The sequence below is a fragment of the Ictalurus furcatus genome, chromosome 20 (assembly GCF_023375685.1).
Source record: "Ictalurus furcatus strain D&B chromosome 20, Billie_1.0, whole genome shotgun sequence".
Classification (NCBI taxonomy): domain Eukaryota; kingdom Metazoa; phylum Chordata; class Actinopteri; order Siluriformes; family Ictaluridae; genus Ictalurus; species Ictalurus furcatus.
In genome coordinates, this window is record NC_071274.1 from 10,385,491 (window position 1) to 10,402,349 (window position 16,859).

A 16,859-nucleotide genomic window follows, 5' to 3' on the forward strand; every position below is an offset into this window, starting at 1 on the left:
GCATTGAAATTAATAACATACCATATGTTTACCCTTTTAAATATTTTAGTTGTCTAATTATTTAGGATATTGCTACATAATATTTAATTATATTCATTGGAAATTATTTTTGAAAATGATGTACAGGTAGCATTTTTCCAAACAAATATCAGGCACTTAATACAAATGTAACCAGCATAAATAGTTTCACATGAATACAATTAAAGTGAAAATAAATAAATAACAGGTTACTCAATAGAAATTTCCATGCAAGCTGAATAATATAATTATTGAACTACAATAATTGATTCTAAATGTCTAACGCATCCTGTGTCCCACACTTGATATAAATTCTACTTTCACTATTTTTTTTTGTTAAATACTTAGGGCAGTGGTTCCCAAACTTTTCCAGGGCAAGGCCCCCAAATGGCATTAACATTTGACCGAGGCCCCCCTTTTGCAAGATGTCTTTAAAACACATTAAAAATACAGACTTCGGAATATATCCCCCTTTTTTTATTATTAATAATTACATCTTACATCTTTACATTACATGACAATAGGAATTGATTGTGTATGCGTGTGGTTGTCTGAGAGTGACAAAGAAAAAATCATGTATTAATTTATTTTTCAAACCAAATTGTTGAGGCCCCCTGGGCACCCCTGGCGGCCCCCACTTTGAAAACCACTGACTTAGGGCACTTCAGGGGGTGCAGCAACCTTCCCGCGGTTATGCATGGATGTGCCTCTTTTCCTTAATGATGACAGACCTGCAGATGAACAGCAGTGTTTTGGACAGATGTTGATGTAACCCAAAGTGTTTTTCGAAGTCTAAATTTCCAGTGTTAGAGTGTCTTTGTTTTAAACCATATAAATTCTCAAAGCAGGATGTTATAAAAGTATCAAGTTTTACTGCTTTGCAATTAAAAACAATACACACGCAAGGACACATCAACTGGTAAGAAAAATCAGGCAAATAGCGAACATTTTAAAGAGCCTACTTTACATACACAATTCATAACAAGACACAAAAAGTGAATACATCATCACTTCATTGTTCCATGCTGTAGTACACATCTAACGTTAGCATATAGTACCTGTTCCTAACTTTTTAAGAATTTTCTGTAATGGTACAAGCAAAAAAAGTGCTTTTTTATTTTTATTCTAACCAGAAAATAGCTTTATCAAAACTTTGAAGGGAGGTTTTGTGTGAAAAATACGTTTACAATTATTCATGAAATTTGCTAAAGCCATGACTCCAACTAGTATTTTGAATGATTACTCCTCTTGCTTTGATGTAACGGCGTGCCATCATCACGTGACTGGAGTCGTACCGTCATGTCATCATCACGTGACTGTAGATAAGCGCTAACATATATGGAAAGAGGAAATGACAGTACATGCAATGCCTGATGCATGATGGCACGTCACCTTTATATGCATTATTCATGAATGACATGTCATTATGTAGCTATTTACATCACCACTACATGTTTATTCAATTTAATGCAAATTTTCGGTTGTCGGCTGTACACGAAATTCGTCCGTACACGTAAGGTCTAAAGACATTTTTGTCCTTTCGGCGTGCCATACCCTCAGCCAGCGCAGCTTCTTCAGAGCGGCTGCACGAGCTCTGATGACGACACAGCTATTTCACGATTGTCCAGACTCACGAAAACGATAATGTGCTTTCCATGTTTATTGACACCTTCAGTTCCTGTAAAGCTCACAAATCCTTATTTGTATAACAGTAAAAACTTTTTCACTTAATCTTAATGTTATATTGTCTTATGTTTAAATAATATTTTTTAAATTATTAATATTGTATGGCTTTGTATTCCCCTACTGTTATTTCATTAAAAAAAAAAAAAAAAAAAAAAAAAACGCTCGCTGATCGGTTACATCCAGCCGCAGCCTGCTATGTCATCAGAGCTCGTGCAGTCGCTCTGGAGAAGCTGTGCTGGCTGAGGGAGCCGGCTGCTCTCCTATCACTATCGCGGTACTTTGATGCCACACGTCACAGTGATGTGGCATCGGCGCAGTCTCAAGTCAGAAAAAAATTCTAACCGGCATGTATTGCTTCAAGTTAGTTGCCGATCGGTCTGCACAGTGCCGCATGTAGCCGAACATACCTAATGTTTAATTCACTCCATACATTCAATTAAAAACGCAAGGTTTTCAAGAGACAAAAATTAATATTAAGATTTATTAAAATTGGCATGTCCAATCCACAAAGAGAAAATAATTAATTATATTTGATTAAATAAGTAATTAAATAAAAAACATAATATTATACCTCCTAGAGGTATAACAACTAGAATATTATACCTCCCCTCAATCCACCTCTAAGCTTTGTAAGTCATTAAAGTATGTAATAAATCATTGCCATTTTTCAAAAAAGATTCCCCTACCTCTGCTATTATCCATCCATCCATCTTCTATACTGCTTTATCCTTTTTCAGGGTCACGGGGAAACCTGGAGCCTATCCCAGGGAGCATCGGGCACAAGGCGGGGCACACCCTGGACAGGGTGCCAGTGCATCGCAGGGCACAATCACATACACATTCACACACTAGGGACACTTTGGACATGCCAATCAGCCTACCATGCATGTCTTTGGACTGGGGAGGAAACCGGAGTACCCGAAGGGAACCCCCGCAACATGGGGAGAAAATGCAAACTCAGCACACAGAGGGCCACGGTGGGAATCAAACCCCCGACCCCGGAGGTCTGAGGCGAATGTGCTAACCACTAATTATATTGATATATTTTGTGTATGAGCCCATTTGGTAGTGAAATTCATGTAAAATTTACATATAATTTAATAGTTTATTTTATTAAATATCAAAAATCTAAAAGGTCACACCTTACACCTACAGGAACACTTTACAGTTGGTTTTGTGACTGTAAGTCATTCCCTTCAAATACTACTGAAGTTAGAAACGTGTATAACAATGTTGTATGTAACTTTAGAGACGGTCCCTTAATTTGCGCATATCTGCGAATATCGAACGTCCAACGTCAAGCCAACTTTATGCCAGTACTGTACTGGGTTAAATCCATATGGCTTTGTCTGCCAGCGAATGTTACAAAGCGGACCAAATGCTTAAGTGAGTAAGTGGACGTTCGCAACGTCCAGAGGACGTCCCCTGTTTACTTGGAGATTTGTTTAAAAATTACCAAGGTAAAACAGAGTTCCAAGGTATAAAATATGGAGTTTGTCATTGTCAACAACCAAACAGTAACCAGTTTTGATACCTAAAAATTAAAAATGTAAAATTTAACTAATGAAATGATCTGCAGCACATACTTACATTAATGTTTGTTACATAATATGATAAAAGAAAATAAATAAATACAATAAAAATTCACAGGGCACAGTCACATACACACTTACATTACGGATACTTTAGACACGCCAATGAGCCTACCATGCATGTCTTTGGGAGGAAACCGGTGTACCCGGAGGAAACCCCCGCAGCACGGGAGAACATGCAAACTCCGCACACACATTGCCCTGGCGGGACTCGAAACCCGGACGCGTGAGGCGGACTTGCTAACCACTAAGCCACCGTGCGCCCTCAAACTCTAGAAACGCCCCTGGATACACGTGACAACAGCTAGTCTCTTTGGAAACCGTAAACAATTCTACAGAAGGCTCAGAAGCGTCTGTTACTTTTCTCGTCCATAAATCTAATTACATAAGGATAAGTCAAATTAAATGGAGGAGCTGTCATCTCTTCAAAATCTTCAGGCACTCTCCGACTTGCTCTCTCTACCAGCCGGGGAAGAAAGCGACTCAGAAGACTGCAAGGTAAACGAAAGTACCTAGCGTTTTAAAATTTTGCTGGCTAGCCTGCTCACTGTACAGAAAATGAGTTAGGCCTATTTATTGCTGGAGTAACGCGTATATGCAGTGTTGTACTACTAAATTTTTTACCTGTGCACGAGTAGATCACAATTAATATAATAATTATAAATTAATTAATAAATAATATAACGCGATCTACTCGTTACGGCGGACAGACCAATTTAAAAAGCCGGTAAATCAGCAAATCTCTTCACGGAAGTCCTGTGAACCGTGTTATGTAGTTATCTCGACTTAATATCTCATAATTTTGACGTAGTAACTCGTTATTTCAATATATTTTGTCGTTATTTGTACTTGATATCGTATTATGTCGATGTAAAAACTCGTTATTTCAATATATCATTATTTTAACTAAATAACTTATTGTTTGAACTTAATAACTTATTTCAATATGCCATTGTTTTGACTTAACATCTTATGGGTTAGACACAATAACTCAATATTTCAGTATAGTATGCCATTATTGTGACTTCGAATAGTTTTGACATGATATCTCAATATTTAAATAGGCTATATTATGCCTTTATTTTGGCTTGATACAGTTGCAATCAAAATTATTCAACCCCCACTGCAAATCAGGTTTACTGAAATTTACAGACTTTCAGCTGTTTGCAATGAACAAATCAAACAAAAATAATTGAAATAGTTCAACACAACGGATTCTTCAAGTGGTTTCCCCAAATTCAACTGAAAATGCAACTTATAAACCTTATAAATACTTTATCTCCAAGATCTTGGAAAAGTTTGTATCTCAGCAGCTTAGCTCATAATTTCATAAAGTATCACATACATACACTCACTGTACACTTTATTAGGAATACCTGCACATTCATGTAGTTATCTAATCAGCCAATCATGTTGCAGCAGTACAATGCAAAAAAAAAAAAAATTCGATACAGGTTCAGGAGCTTCAGGTGATGTTCACATCAAACAAGAATGAAGAAAGAGTGTGGTCTCTGTGATTTTGATAGTGGCATACATGTTGGTACCAGATGGGCTGGTTTGTGTATTTCAGAACCTGCTGATCTCCTAGGGTTTTTACACACAAGAGTTTGTAAAGTTTACACAGAATGGTGTGTAACACAGAAAACACTGATTGAGCGACACTTTCATTTAATGCCCAACACCAGCCCTTTCTTTCGTGTTGGTGACAGTTCAGTTCTTACTATCCTGTTATATTTATTACTGACATGTTTCAACAAGAATATAAAGATAAATAACTAATGACATGCTAAGTATTTTTTTCTGCTACAAAAAGTACAACTGTAACATTATGAAAAAAAATGCTGGTTTGTATTCAAACAAATATATAGTAGGCCTATTTCAGTAAGAAATATACTTTTTTTGGCAGCCACCTTGTGCCACACATGTGATGACGCTTGGTTTATATCTCCATGGTAATACGTGCGATTGTGTGTGTGTGTGTGTGTGTGAGAGAGAGAGAGAGAGAGAGAAAGAGAGAGAGAGAGAATTAATGAATGTGCGCTCTGAGCCCAAGTGACGTGAGAAAATGACACTTTTTAATGCATAAGTAACTGATGCACTGCTTTAAATACAAATGTAGTGTAGTTAGTTACTTTACAGTGCATCCAGAAAGTATTCATAGTGCTACACTTTTAACACATTTTGTTATGTTACAGCCTTATTCCAAAATGGATTAAATTCATTGTTTTCCTCAAAATTCTACAAACAATACCCCATAATGACAATGTGAAAGAAGTTTGCTTGAAATCTTTGCAAATTTATTAAAAATAAAAAACCAAAAAAGCACATGTACATAAGTATTCACAGCCTTTGCTATGACACTCAAAAGGTGCATCCTGTTTCCACTGATCATCCTTGAGATGTTTCTACAACTTGATTGGAGTCCACCAGTGGTAAATTCAGTTGATTGGACATGATTTGGAAAGGCACACACCTGCCTATATCAGGTCCAACAGTTAACAATGCATGTCAGAGCACAAACCAAACCATGAAGTCCAATGAATTGTCTGTAGATCTCAGAGACAGGATTGTATCGAGGCACAGATCTGGGGAAGGGTACAGAAACAATTCTGCAGCATTGAAGGTCCAAATGAGCACAGTGGCCTCCATCATCCGTAAATGGAAGAAGTTTGGAACCACCAGGACTCTTCCTAGAGCTGGCCACCCGGCCAAACTGAACGATTGGGGGAGAAGGGCCTTAATCAGGGAACTGACCAAAAACCTGATGGTCACTCTGACAGAGCTCCAGCATGTCTCTGTGGAGAGAGGAGAACCTTCCAGAAGAACAACCATCTCTGCAGCACTCCACCAATCATTCCTGTATGGTAGAGTGGCCAGACGGAAGCCACTCCTCAGTAAAAGCACCTTAAAAAGCCCACCTGGAGTTTGCCAAAAGGCACCTGAAGGACTCTCGGACCAAGACCAAGACAAAGATTGAACTCTATATAATAGAAACCTGAAGGACAAGTTGCTGTATCACTGTACTGACGAATGTAACAATTGCTGTCAGAAACACTAGAGCTGCACCACTATTTCAAAATGGAAATAACCTGGTGTGATGCCAGTGCCAGATCCTGATAAACTTCATCTGAGCTGGCTCTTTTTGTCCTCTAGTCCTGCCAGTTTCATTCCAATGCTCTTCTTCTGCTTGGAGCTTCTGCACTTGTGATTCAACTTCTGCTGCTGTGGACAGTCCCTTAAGGATCCCATAAAGATTTTAACTTCCCAACACCATTTTATGCCCATGGCTCACATTCTTCAATGCATACTGTAGACTTGAACTTTGTAAAACTGCTGTTGGAATCATAATGACATTCTTATTCTGTTATAATGAAGTTTCCCTGATTGTACACTCCCTTGCACCACTGAGGATCTGTAAATCATAGTTTTAGAAAATTGTTTGAATTGCTGAATTGAAATGAATGTGAAAGTCATTTTTCTTTATGTATGTAGAATGTAAATTCGATAGCAAAAATGGGTCCTGGACACATTGGTGCTCCTTCTTTTGCACCTAGGCAAGACAAGAATGCAGGTGAGCTCTACTATCCATTTTTAATATAGAGTGAGGCTTTATTGAGATCAGTGGAGTTCTGATTCAGTGTAACTTAAGACAACTTACAGTATCTGACATGAATATTGACTATATTTGCACATCTTTGAAATTATAATTTATGTTATGACTCAATCTTCTAAGGTCAGTTTGGGAACCCTTGGGAATAGTGCTCATAGAAGAAAAGAATGTTTATTACTGTAATTTAGTCTGTCTGTCTTTCTCTCACTCTCCCTCTCACACACATGCACATATTGAAATGGAAAGTCAATAGTGCCTATGTGAAGAACACCAAAGACATCTGGGATGTGGAGGAAGTGACTGAAGGGACACACTTTGATGACCTTGCAGATCCACGTCCTCAGCCTGAGTGAGTGTGTAGTGTATAGTGGAGTAACCTGTTGTCTAGAACTCCAGTCTAGGAGAGATGCATGCCCAATCTGCACACTTAGAAAAAAGGCTCCATCTAGTAACCTAAAGTGATCTTTGGATTGCCTTCCTGGGAGTACACCAGGGGCATTAGCTGGACTGTTTATCATTTGGGGCTGAGCCCAGATTCTTCTCCATCAAAATGCTTTTAAACATGTACTTCTAAATATACTGTTTCCATGCATTTTTTTCTTGCATATCAGGACTAATGTGCAAATTTAGTGTGGATTTATAATAAAACTTGCCTTGGGTGTTATCACTGCTTGTAATACTACCAGACCGATTAATATATAAAACATTTTGTCTATTTAACGTGAGACTAGGCTAGTTTGGTGTGGCTATCCAAGGGGAGGCACAACTATGCTATCATTGTGTGGGTTTAGGTGCCTACAGTGCCATGCAAAGAATGTTACCTGTCCTTATGCTCTGCTCATATCATGTTCACGTAACTTGGAACTCATACAGACATTTACACACCTTGTTTTCCTGGCTCAGCATGAGAGGATGTCAGTGTTTCAATTTCAGCTCCTGTATCTTGGCATATATCCATTTTCCTCTCACACTAACTGATTGAGCTAGTGTTTGGCAGAATTGAAACCTGTCAGCCAATAAGACATGAACATTTCAACCTATTTTCCTGTAAACCCTGTTTGATTGGTCTTTCTCCCATCACTGATGAGCCATTCCACCGAATGGGTGCCATTTTTGTCCCCGGGACATTATATGTATAAATATGCATGAAAATTAACTGAAAGATAATTGTTGTTATTATTAAGCAAAGTGTCCTGCATATTAATCAAACCACAAATTTAAAATATGTAATTTAAAACATTAATGAAAACTACATAGAACACTGAAAAAATAGCATTTGTTACCTGTTTCCACTCTCTAATACTACACTTTATCATTAAATATAATAGTTAAAGTCCTTCAGAAATCTTTTTTTTTTGCAATGTTGTGTGACTCCACATCTCATCTATGACTTAAATGTCTTTTTTCATAAGAAATCCATAATATTTTAGTTAAAATACACATTGTAGTTGTGTGCCCAGGTTTTCACTCAGTCATGTTACCCTAACATATTCCCCTCTCTTATAAATTTGGAACATTTCACAAGTCACATGTTCACCAGGAAGTTTTATCATCTGTATCTTCTGAAGGCCATGGGAAGACCAACAGTAAGTTTTCTCATTTTCTTTTCGGTATATTTGATGATATTGTAACTATGGTGAAGAAGGTCAATCTCAATGTACAGTCCTGTTACCTAAATTATTTCTTAGATGTTATTTGTTTATTTTAAAAATACAAATTTTTGGTAAATTACTAGAATGTGCTTAGTGTGCTCATGCTATTAGCATGTATGCCATATGGCTGTATTTAATGTATTTGCTAATTCTATGCTAAAAACTCAGTCCTGTAACGTTCAGTCCTGTTACTTATATAAAGAGAAGCCTTCTTAGAAAAGGTCAGGCAAGTGTTTTCATGAATTTAATGCAATTCCAGCTAAAACACTATTGGATGTAATTTTTGCAGCTGAAATAATTTAGTGTTTTGTAGACAAGCAAGAATATTTTCAAATTGATGTTAGGTACTGGTTGTCAATGCAGAGATCTGAGGACTTCAACTTTTTTGTCTTTGTCTTTCTTACCTTTTGTAGAAGAAGGTTGCGAGAACCCATACTATGCAGGAGCCAGAAACACCCACCCATGGCATGCTGCAGGGGAAGGAGCAAAAATCACCCACCACCCTCATCTCCCCTCTCTCTGTCTCTCCCTCCCTCTCTCTCTCTCCCCTTCCCTCGCTCTAATCCTCTCTCTCTCCTTCTTTCTCTTTCCACCTCCTTTGCTGTGAAGAACTACAAGCACATCCCTTCAATACAGAAATCTCACACACGCACAAAAACACACACACATGCACACTCAAACACATGTGCGCTCACATACGGACACACATTCCTGTTCATTCCTGTTACCCAATGTACATTCCCGTTACTAAAAAGTTTTTTTTGTTGTTTCAAAACCACTTAAGTTAAACCACAATTTTTTCAATTATGTTTGGTCCATCATTTATCAAGTTGTTTAATAAATTACATGATAAAACATTTATACGCTTGAGGTTTGGGTCTCCTTTGAACATGTAACTAACCATTTCTTTAAAATAAACAAGCTTTTTAAATGACACATGAGTTTTTGTAACAGGACTGAGAAAAATGCAACCATTGTCCACTAGGAAACCTTGTAAAAAATAAATAAAGTTACCTGAGGTTGACCTCAGGTATACAAATTTTGAATAGTTAAATATGTGTTATTAGATTCAGTGTTGAAAAAAGAATAAAAAAGTTTAATTTGGAAGAGACATGGGGGATCAGAATTTATTTTGTGTTATCATTTTAGGCACATTATATTTGTCAATACCCTTGACTTAGATGAAGATCAGATCACATTTTATGACAAATTTATGCATAAAACCATGAAATTCCAAAAGGTTCACATACTTTTTCTTGCCACTGAATATTGTAGAAGGTTAATGCTTGCATAGCAAGAGTGTGTTTATAAAACCATGAAATTCCAAAAGGTTCACATACTTTTTCTTGCCACTGAATATTGTAGAAGGTTAATGCTTGCATAGCAAGAGTGTGTTTATTGTAGTATATAAGCAGAAAAGAACCAGTAAATCTCACAGGATACAATCCTGTATAATATAACTGAATGTATGAGAGCAAGGTCTGTACTGCTGAAAGGCTGTTTATGAAAATATATATGTGTGTGTGTGTGTGTGTGTGTGTGTGTGTGTGTGTGTAGGTATGAGATTATCTTGAAGCAGAGTGTGGGTACTGAGGACTTGTTTCTGGGCATGAGCCAAAAGGATCCATCCTCCATGTGCTGTGAGAGCATGCTGGTATGCTGTTTATCTCAGTTACAATAATCACAAACTACCAACATCTTAATCCTTACACATATTAACAACACTATCCTGCACCATCTATAAATACACCTGCACTAGAATGATTGAATCCAAGATTCACTTAAAAAAATTTTAAATTAGCCTTTTTTTTTTTTTTTTACTTTTAATATCTATCTAACTCACTCTCTGTCTACTGCAGGTGAGAGTGACGCTACCGGAAACTCAAGCTTCTGATCTTGTGCTGGTTGTGAAGGAGAGATTTGTTGATCTAAGAACTCCGAAATAGTAGGATTCTGAGTATTCATATACTACATAGAGAAAAAAAAATACATTAAATTAAATAAGCCTGTGTTTGTTTACTTCGTCTCACTCAAATGTTGCTAGTGATGTATTATACATAGAGCAGTTTTCGTCCACAAAAAGCTTGAGTTGCTATTGAAATACGAACAAAAACAATGACAATTTCCTTTTAATATTGGGAGGGCACACTGTGTGCTTGCCACTCTAATATGATCAAGGTTTTACACTAAATGATACTAAATGCCATATTTTTTGCTCAAGATAGGTCATAGCAATATAAACATTTGCATTGCAAACGCCTAAATCCTGAGCAAAAATATGGTATTTAGTATAAAACCTTGTTCATTCACAAATATCTGGTACGCAAATGTAGCAACCATAATAAATACAGATATGGTTCATCACAAAATTGGTCAAAGAATTGTGAGTGAGAATCATGATCTCAGCTAAATGTTCTAGCTCTTTTTCTCTTCTTTTTTTTTATGCCATTTCCCCCCTTTTCTTATGTACCAACAATTCAATTTGGAGTATCCTTATTTGTATGATAATATTTATTTAAACAGTGCTAAAACATTTTAATTAGCCAATCAATCAACCTAGCTACTTCCACCAGACTTAGGAGTTTATCCAAACCTCACACCCTCCATCCACAGTCACTCCAAAAAAGTGCCAGTGTGTGCTTATGTTCCATGCAAGCAGTTACACATAATGTAATGTGTACAATAGCTTAGTTGTGTCAAAAGCCACAAGAAAAACTGTCCTGAACTGAGTCACTTGTACTGTATATGTGTGTAGAGGCATCCATGGTGTAACTGCACTGTATTTTAGTAATAAATGTATAAGTACTAAAAGCTGCAGCATAGTTTCTTTATAAAGCACAATTGCTCTCTTCTGTCTACAGCAAGCTAGGCCTGCATCTGCCCCACTCAGTGCGCAGTAGGGAAGGTACAGCACGATTCATTACAGAGAGATATGAACTGGAAATCACGCTGCCCATGAACAGACCTCTGGACTCCATTAACCTCACCTGAAGATAAGGAATGTAGAACTCATGGGCTGTCTCTGAAGAAAAAGAACTGCTTCACTGGCTGGAAAAGGAAGAATTCACAGGAACAGAAATTATCAAGGCACATTCAAGTATCGATTGTTTCCAATTTTGGAACCACAGTCAGTTGTTTTGGGCTTGTACCATGAATACTCTTATAGATGGATACTGTAAATAAAATCACAAGTTACTGTTTTTAAAAAAAAATATATTATTTATAAATATAGTGAATTTGAACGTTTCATTGAAATTGCAATCAACAATTTGCTTTTGTCTGAAGATGAGACAAGTAAGACATTTTCTTTTGAGATGATTATGTTAACTAACCTCTGTTCTGTCTCCAGTCACTGCTACTCATGATTGCTGTCTAAAGCTTTGACCAGTGACAGCTTTTCATTAAAACTTGTAAAATGTTTGTCTGCAGTTTGGGTTTCACATCCTGGCACAGTGGTAAACTTGATAATATTGAAAATATTTATGAAGTGTAATCAATATGTGTAACTAACATTTGCATATGTTAATGAACTATATTCAATAGGTATTACCAACATTTAGTGTTATTACTTAAGCATAATCGAATAATCAATATTGGTTAAAAAGCATAATCTATATGTATAATCAATAGTTAGAAGCATAATCTAAATCCATATAACAATGTTTGATCCACTATATTCTGAGTGTGGATTGAGTTGGATGAACTCTGTGTCTTACTGTACAATAATTGTACCATCCTGCTTCTTCCTCCACAGAAGCAGATAATTTTAAGGCAGAATACCAACGAGTTAGGATAAGACTTAAAAAAAAGGAGTGTGGATCAAGGTCAGGACACACAAGCCTACGTGAAACAAGCCTACGTTTAAAAAATAAAATAAAATAAAAAATAAGAAACCATGACCTCATGAAACCGTTTTGAGAAAAACAACCAACTGCGCATGCGCCACAAATTTAAGATAACACATATACATGAATATTTAATTGTGGCAAAGAAGATTGCTCTGTTTTAATGATGAAAGGCAAAACCCCACCTACAATGACTACGCTGTGGAGGAAGGTATACAAAGTGCTGTGTGTGTTTGCATAATTCGGACTTTCTGCAGACTGTCAACTTTATTGGTTTTCAATAAAGTTTATTTACTTTTTGACATCTACTAAACTGTCTGTCTCTGAAGTTTTTGACTTAGGCTAAAATGGTTGATTTATCCACGACAATAACAGTAAGAGAAATAGCTTGAGCAACTTACAAATAAATAATAGATTATTAATCACCTAGTTATGCCTTAATGAATGACTTACAAATGTATTATGATTTTTAATGTTAGCAATTGTGCACAATCTTTTGACCAATTTATTGTTGTTTTTTTTTAATTAATTACGTGCTCATCAATTTGTTCATAAATGGATTCATTATTTGAGGGGCAGTTTTACACAGACATTAACAGGGTGACTTAGTTTAGGATATACGAGAATACAATGTCAGCAAGAGAAGACGTAGCTAATAAACTCAAATTCGAATTAGCTTTGGCCTCCCATAAAAAACCCCGAAACACTAGCTCTCCCTTAAGAGTCGCACCTGCATTACTACGTTACAAGATTGCTTGTTTAAAACAGAACATTATTTAGTTCAGTTCAAAAGATGCTCACACCCGGTGGTCTTGAGTTGATCTCTCCCGGCAAAACGCGCGTGCGCTTTCGTTGCCAAGGTAGAAGGCCTGTAACCATGTGACGAAAGCGCGTCTAGCTACGCTCCTCGGTGGCTTGGCAGTGCTCGCCCCGTTTCTTAGTTCCTCGCTGTCGCCATGGCGGACGGCGAGCGTTCACCATTACTCTCCGATCTCGGCGATGGAGCTGCCGGAAGCGGAATTGGCGGCATTTCTCCTGCAAGTCCGTTTTCGCAACCGAACAAACCGCAGAGTGAGTATTGATAGCTAGCCTAGTGGTCCCCTCAGAGCCAATCCCTCTAGCCGTGCTGTCATAGATAGGCCTGAGATAGAGATTGTGTAACGAAAGGTAGACCTGTAATCGGATTCTTTTTGTGTATTTTATTGTTAATTTTCGTGTTGCATGGAAGTAATTAGCGGTTGGCTGCGTGAGCAACTCCAGCGTTTCTTGCACAGCGGAAGGTACGTTTATTTGAGCATGCCGGTTGCTCGGACGATTTTGGCTAATTGCTTAGGAGGCTAGCTACTTCCGCATCCGGTGTGCAGCGATTAGATGGGTGCTTGGCTAACATTTATTGAATCAAATAGTTTAGTAAAGTAAAAGTATGCTCATAATCTGCTTGTTCGACATCATAAGTGCGTTAATATGTACTAGCACTACCTATAGAAATTCCTCAGTCGCACACTGAATGTTCTGTTATAAGCTCTCGTCTGTTTAATAGAGCGATACGATACTATTTTATAGTCACTGCAGTTAGAGATACCCAACTAGCAAATTTTGGTTCCCAGAAAGTTCTCAGAACATACAATTTTAGGTATTGGTTTTGGTTAACCAGGAAAGTTCTTTACAGAAATAGAATGTTGGTTTTAGGCTTATAAAACGTTCTCTTAACCTAAATTTTCATCATTTATTTTTAATATTCATACATTCATGCACCATTAATCATAAATAAATCAGTCTATATAAATAAATAATCAGCACACAATCCATGTTTTAGTTAATTCATTGTTTACATAGAATAAAAGGCCATGAATCTCAGGCCATTCAAAACGGTCATTTAATTAAATTTTTTTTTTTCAAGAACACTATCATTACAAAATGAATTGAACTGTAAAAATAGATACATTTTTAAACTTCTCGACTAGGAAAAACAGGTTCACTTCTTTCAGCACCGTCATCTGCAAATTTAACTAAAATTTTTAAAAAGGCAACATAATTTGCATGTACATTAGATTAAATCAGAATTAAAATTAAATTAACAATTAAATAAATGAATAAACTTTACTATATAGGCCTTTAATATCATGTTCAATACAATATATTAATATAATATATTTAATATAAATTTCCGCATGGCTGTGTCTAGTGGTCTCATGTTACACGCAAAACCAAAAAAAAATCTAAATCTTAAATATAAATTAACATGTAAAGCAAACATGCATTGGATATTAAGACATGTTTTGTGTAGTTTGTCATAAATCTTCTCAATGAAAGAAAAAATACACTTAATCCTCTGCAGTTTGGTTCTCAGATTAATTTTTAAAGATGTTTATATATTTATACTGAAAAACATGACAAATACACTGATTATAGCTCAAATGCAGCATCAGAATATGAAGTGATTTTGATATTGACTTGAGCTGATATTTTAGTTTAAATATATGCAGCACAGGCTGAGATTTAATAAAAGCAGATCTCCCTTATTCTCTCCCTCATTCTCTCCTGTTTCTCACACTAACTGCTCTCAGTCAGTGACAGGCAGGCTGGACTTCTTTTTGGTCAGAAACCACTGGCAAACTCTGTAGAAAAAATGCTCATTTTAAAAATGAGCTTCACTGATTAACGTTAGTGCTTTGCTGCGCTCCATTCAAATCAGAGCTCCGTGTTGAAGTCTGTGCACTTCTCAACTGCCACATATATGGGATGCAGCATTAGTTGTATTTATAAGAGTCAATGACTGTGGCTGTGTGGCATGACCAAACATTATATGTTGTACTTGTCAGCTGCTATATTTTACTTTGCAACTGAACTGTGCAACTGTGAACTAACGTGTGAAACCTAACTAATTTGCCAGATAGCTAGCGATCATTGAACATTGCTTAGCCGATGTAACTAATTAACTAACTAGCGTGCTGTTCTAGCTAACTGGCTTCCTAACGTTAGAAAAAGAGAAGTGACAGTAACACTAATGTTCTTTGAGACGTTAGTTAAAGTGTTGAATAAGTACTTCCCATTGAAGCTTCAGTGGAGGAGGACAATAAAAACGCACTGTCTATACACATGGCATTAGGAGATGCGGTAGAAAGAAATGGTTGAGTTGAATTTCAAACATTCAACTGATGGATTTACGGAGATCAGATATGATTAACAGGACAGGGGCACTTCATGGGCCAATCAGGTTTCAGCTGGGGCCGGCGAGTACCCCTCTGGCCCCACCCCTCGATCTGCCAGTGCTTGATGGAAATGTCAGTTCTCTATATTGACCTATAGAGAACGTTCTGTGTAAGTTCTGTTTAGGTTGTCACAAAAAAAAAAACCTCCATGCAATGTTCTGGGAAGGTTAGTTTATTGGTTACAAAAAAAACCCTACAGCGAAAATTCCTAGAATGCTATTATTTGGTGAATGTTCTGTGTTTGCTGAGTAGAATTTACATTAGAATTACATTAGCAAAGATTCCAGTACATGTAAAGTACGTTTATGAATGACAATCCCCCGTAAATGAACACAGCGCACATTATTTGCATTTGGTATCGCACACAATGGGGAATTAATAGCATGTAGTTCCTCTTTTTGAGAGAGACTTCCTGTTCAATTCCACACTTGCCTTTAAATGTAGTAAAGTAACAATACTATGAGTTATTGCTATTATTTATGATGATACTGTTAATATCATTATTTATTAGTTATTATTATTATTTTTGTCATTAGTAGTAGTATGTTGGCTTGACAAAGCCAACATACTGTTCGGCTTTATAAGATTATTATTATTATTATTATTATTATTATTATTATTATTATTATTAGTGGTGCTTGCACAGCATAATTGGCAACAGGTTAGTAACATGTTTGGGTATAAAAAGAGTATCTTAGAGAGGCAGAGTCTCTCAGAAGTAAACATAGGATGGAATCTGGATAGAAGCATGTGTTGCTCTAAAACCTATATATACCATTCAGCATTGATGGTACCTTTCCAGATGTGCAAGCTGCCCATTCCATAGGCACTAATGCACCCCCCCATGCACCTCAGAGATGCAGGCTTTTGAACTTCGCACTGATAAAAAGCTGGATGGTCCCTCTCCTCTTTGGTTTAGAGGACACGGCATCCATGGTTTCCAAAAAGAATTTCAAATTTCGATTTGTCTGACCACAGAACCGTTTTCCACTTTGCCTCAGTCCATTTTAAATGAACATTGGCCCAGACAAGACGGCGGCATTTCTGGATCATGTTCACATATGGCTTCTTCTTTGCATGATGGAGCTTTAACCAGCATTTGTGGATGACATGGCGAACTGTGCTCATAGACAGTGAGGTCTGGAGGTGTTTCTGAGCCCATGCAGTTATTTCCATTATAGAATCATGCCTGTTTTTAATGCAGTGCCGCCTGAGGGCCCGAAGATCACGGGCATGCAATATTG

General features: G+C 36.9%; 2 protein-coding genes and 1 long non-coding RNA gene across 15 annotated transcripts in view; 2 read left to right on the forward strand and 1 right to left on the reverse strand.

Annotated features, from left to right (window-relative positions):
- Positions 1-479: 479 nt before the first annotated feature.
- On the reverse strand, positions 480-3,540 carry LOC128624001 (uncharacterized). 8 transcript variants are annotated; one of them, XR_008388706.1, is made up of 5 exons: positions 3,378-3,503; positions 2,391-2,601; positions 1,530-2,111; positions 1,262-1,347; positions 480-749 (listed from the first exon to the last, which is right to left on the reverse strand). It is a non-coding gene; the product is annotated as an uncharacterized LOC128624001 (long non-coding RNA). The 8 variants fall into 8 exon arrangements; XR_008388701.1 differs by having other exon boundaries at positions 480-1,347; positions 3,412-3,540; XR_008388707.1 differs by lacking the exon at positions 1,530-2,111.
- Positions 3,029-11,979, forward strand: dnaaf6 (dynein axonemal assembly factor 6). 6 transcript variants are annotated; one of them, XM_053651253.1, is made up of 6 exons: positions 3,573-3,794; positions 6,789-6,867; positions 7,153-7,255; positions 10,116-10,212; positions 10,418-10,503; positions 11,420-11,979. In XM_053651253.1, the coding sequence occupies exons 1-6, from the start codon at positions 3,702-3,704 to the stop codon at positions 11,547-11,549; spliced, it is 588 nt and encodes a 195-aa protein (XP_053507228.1). In that variant the 5' UTR covers positions 3,573-3,701; the 3' UTR covers positions 11,550-11,979. The 6 variants fall into 6 exon arrangements, with proteins under 6 accessions (XP_053507229.1, XP_053507228.1, XP_053507230.1 ...); XM_053651254.1 differs by lacking the exons at positions 3,573-3,794; positions 10,116-10,212; positions 10,418-10,503; positions 11,420-11,979 and adding exons at positions 3,029-3,164; positions 8,475-8,492; positions 8,972-9,419; XM_053651255.1 differs by lacking the exons at positions 10,116-10,212; positions 10,418-10,503; positions 11,420-11,979 and adding exons at positions 8,432-8,492; positions 8,972-9,419.
- A 1,301-nt stretch (positions 11,980-13,280) lies between these two features.
- Positions 13,281-16,859, forward strand: part of pip4p1a (phosphatidylinositol-4,5-bisphosphate 4-phosphatase 1a) — a 35,044-nt gene continuing 31,465 nt past the window's right edge. Inside the window, exon 1 of the mRNA XM_053651250.1 lies at positions 13,281-13,474. Coding sequence (XP_053507225.1) covers positions 13,360-13,474 — 115 coding nt within the window. The 5' untranslated portion in view covers positions 13,281-13,359. The remainder of the gene's footprint in view (positions 13,475-16,859) is intronic.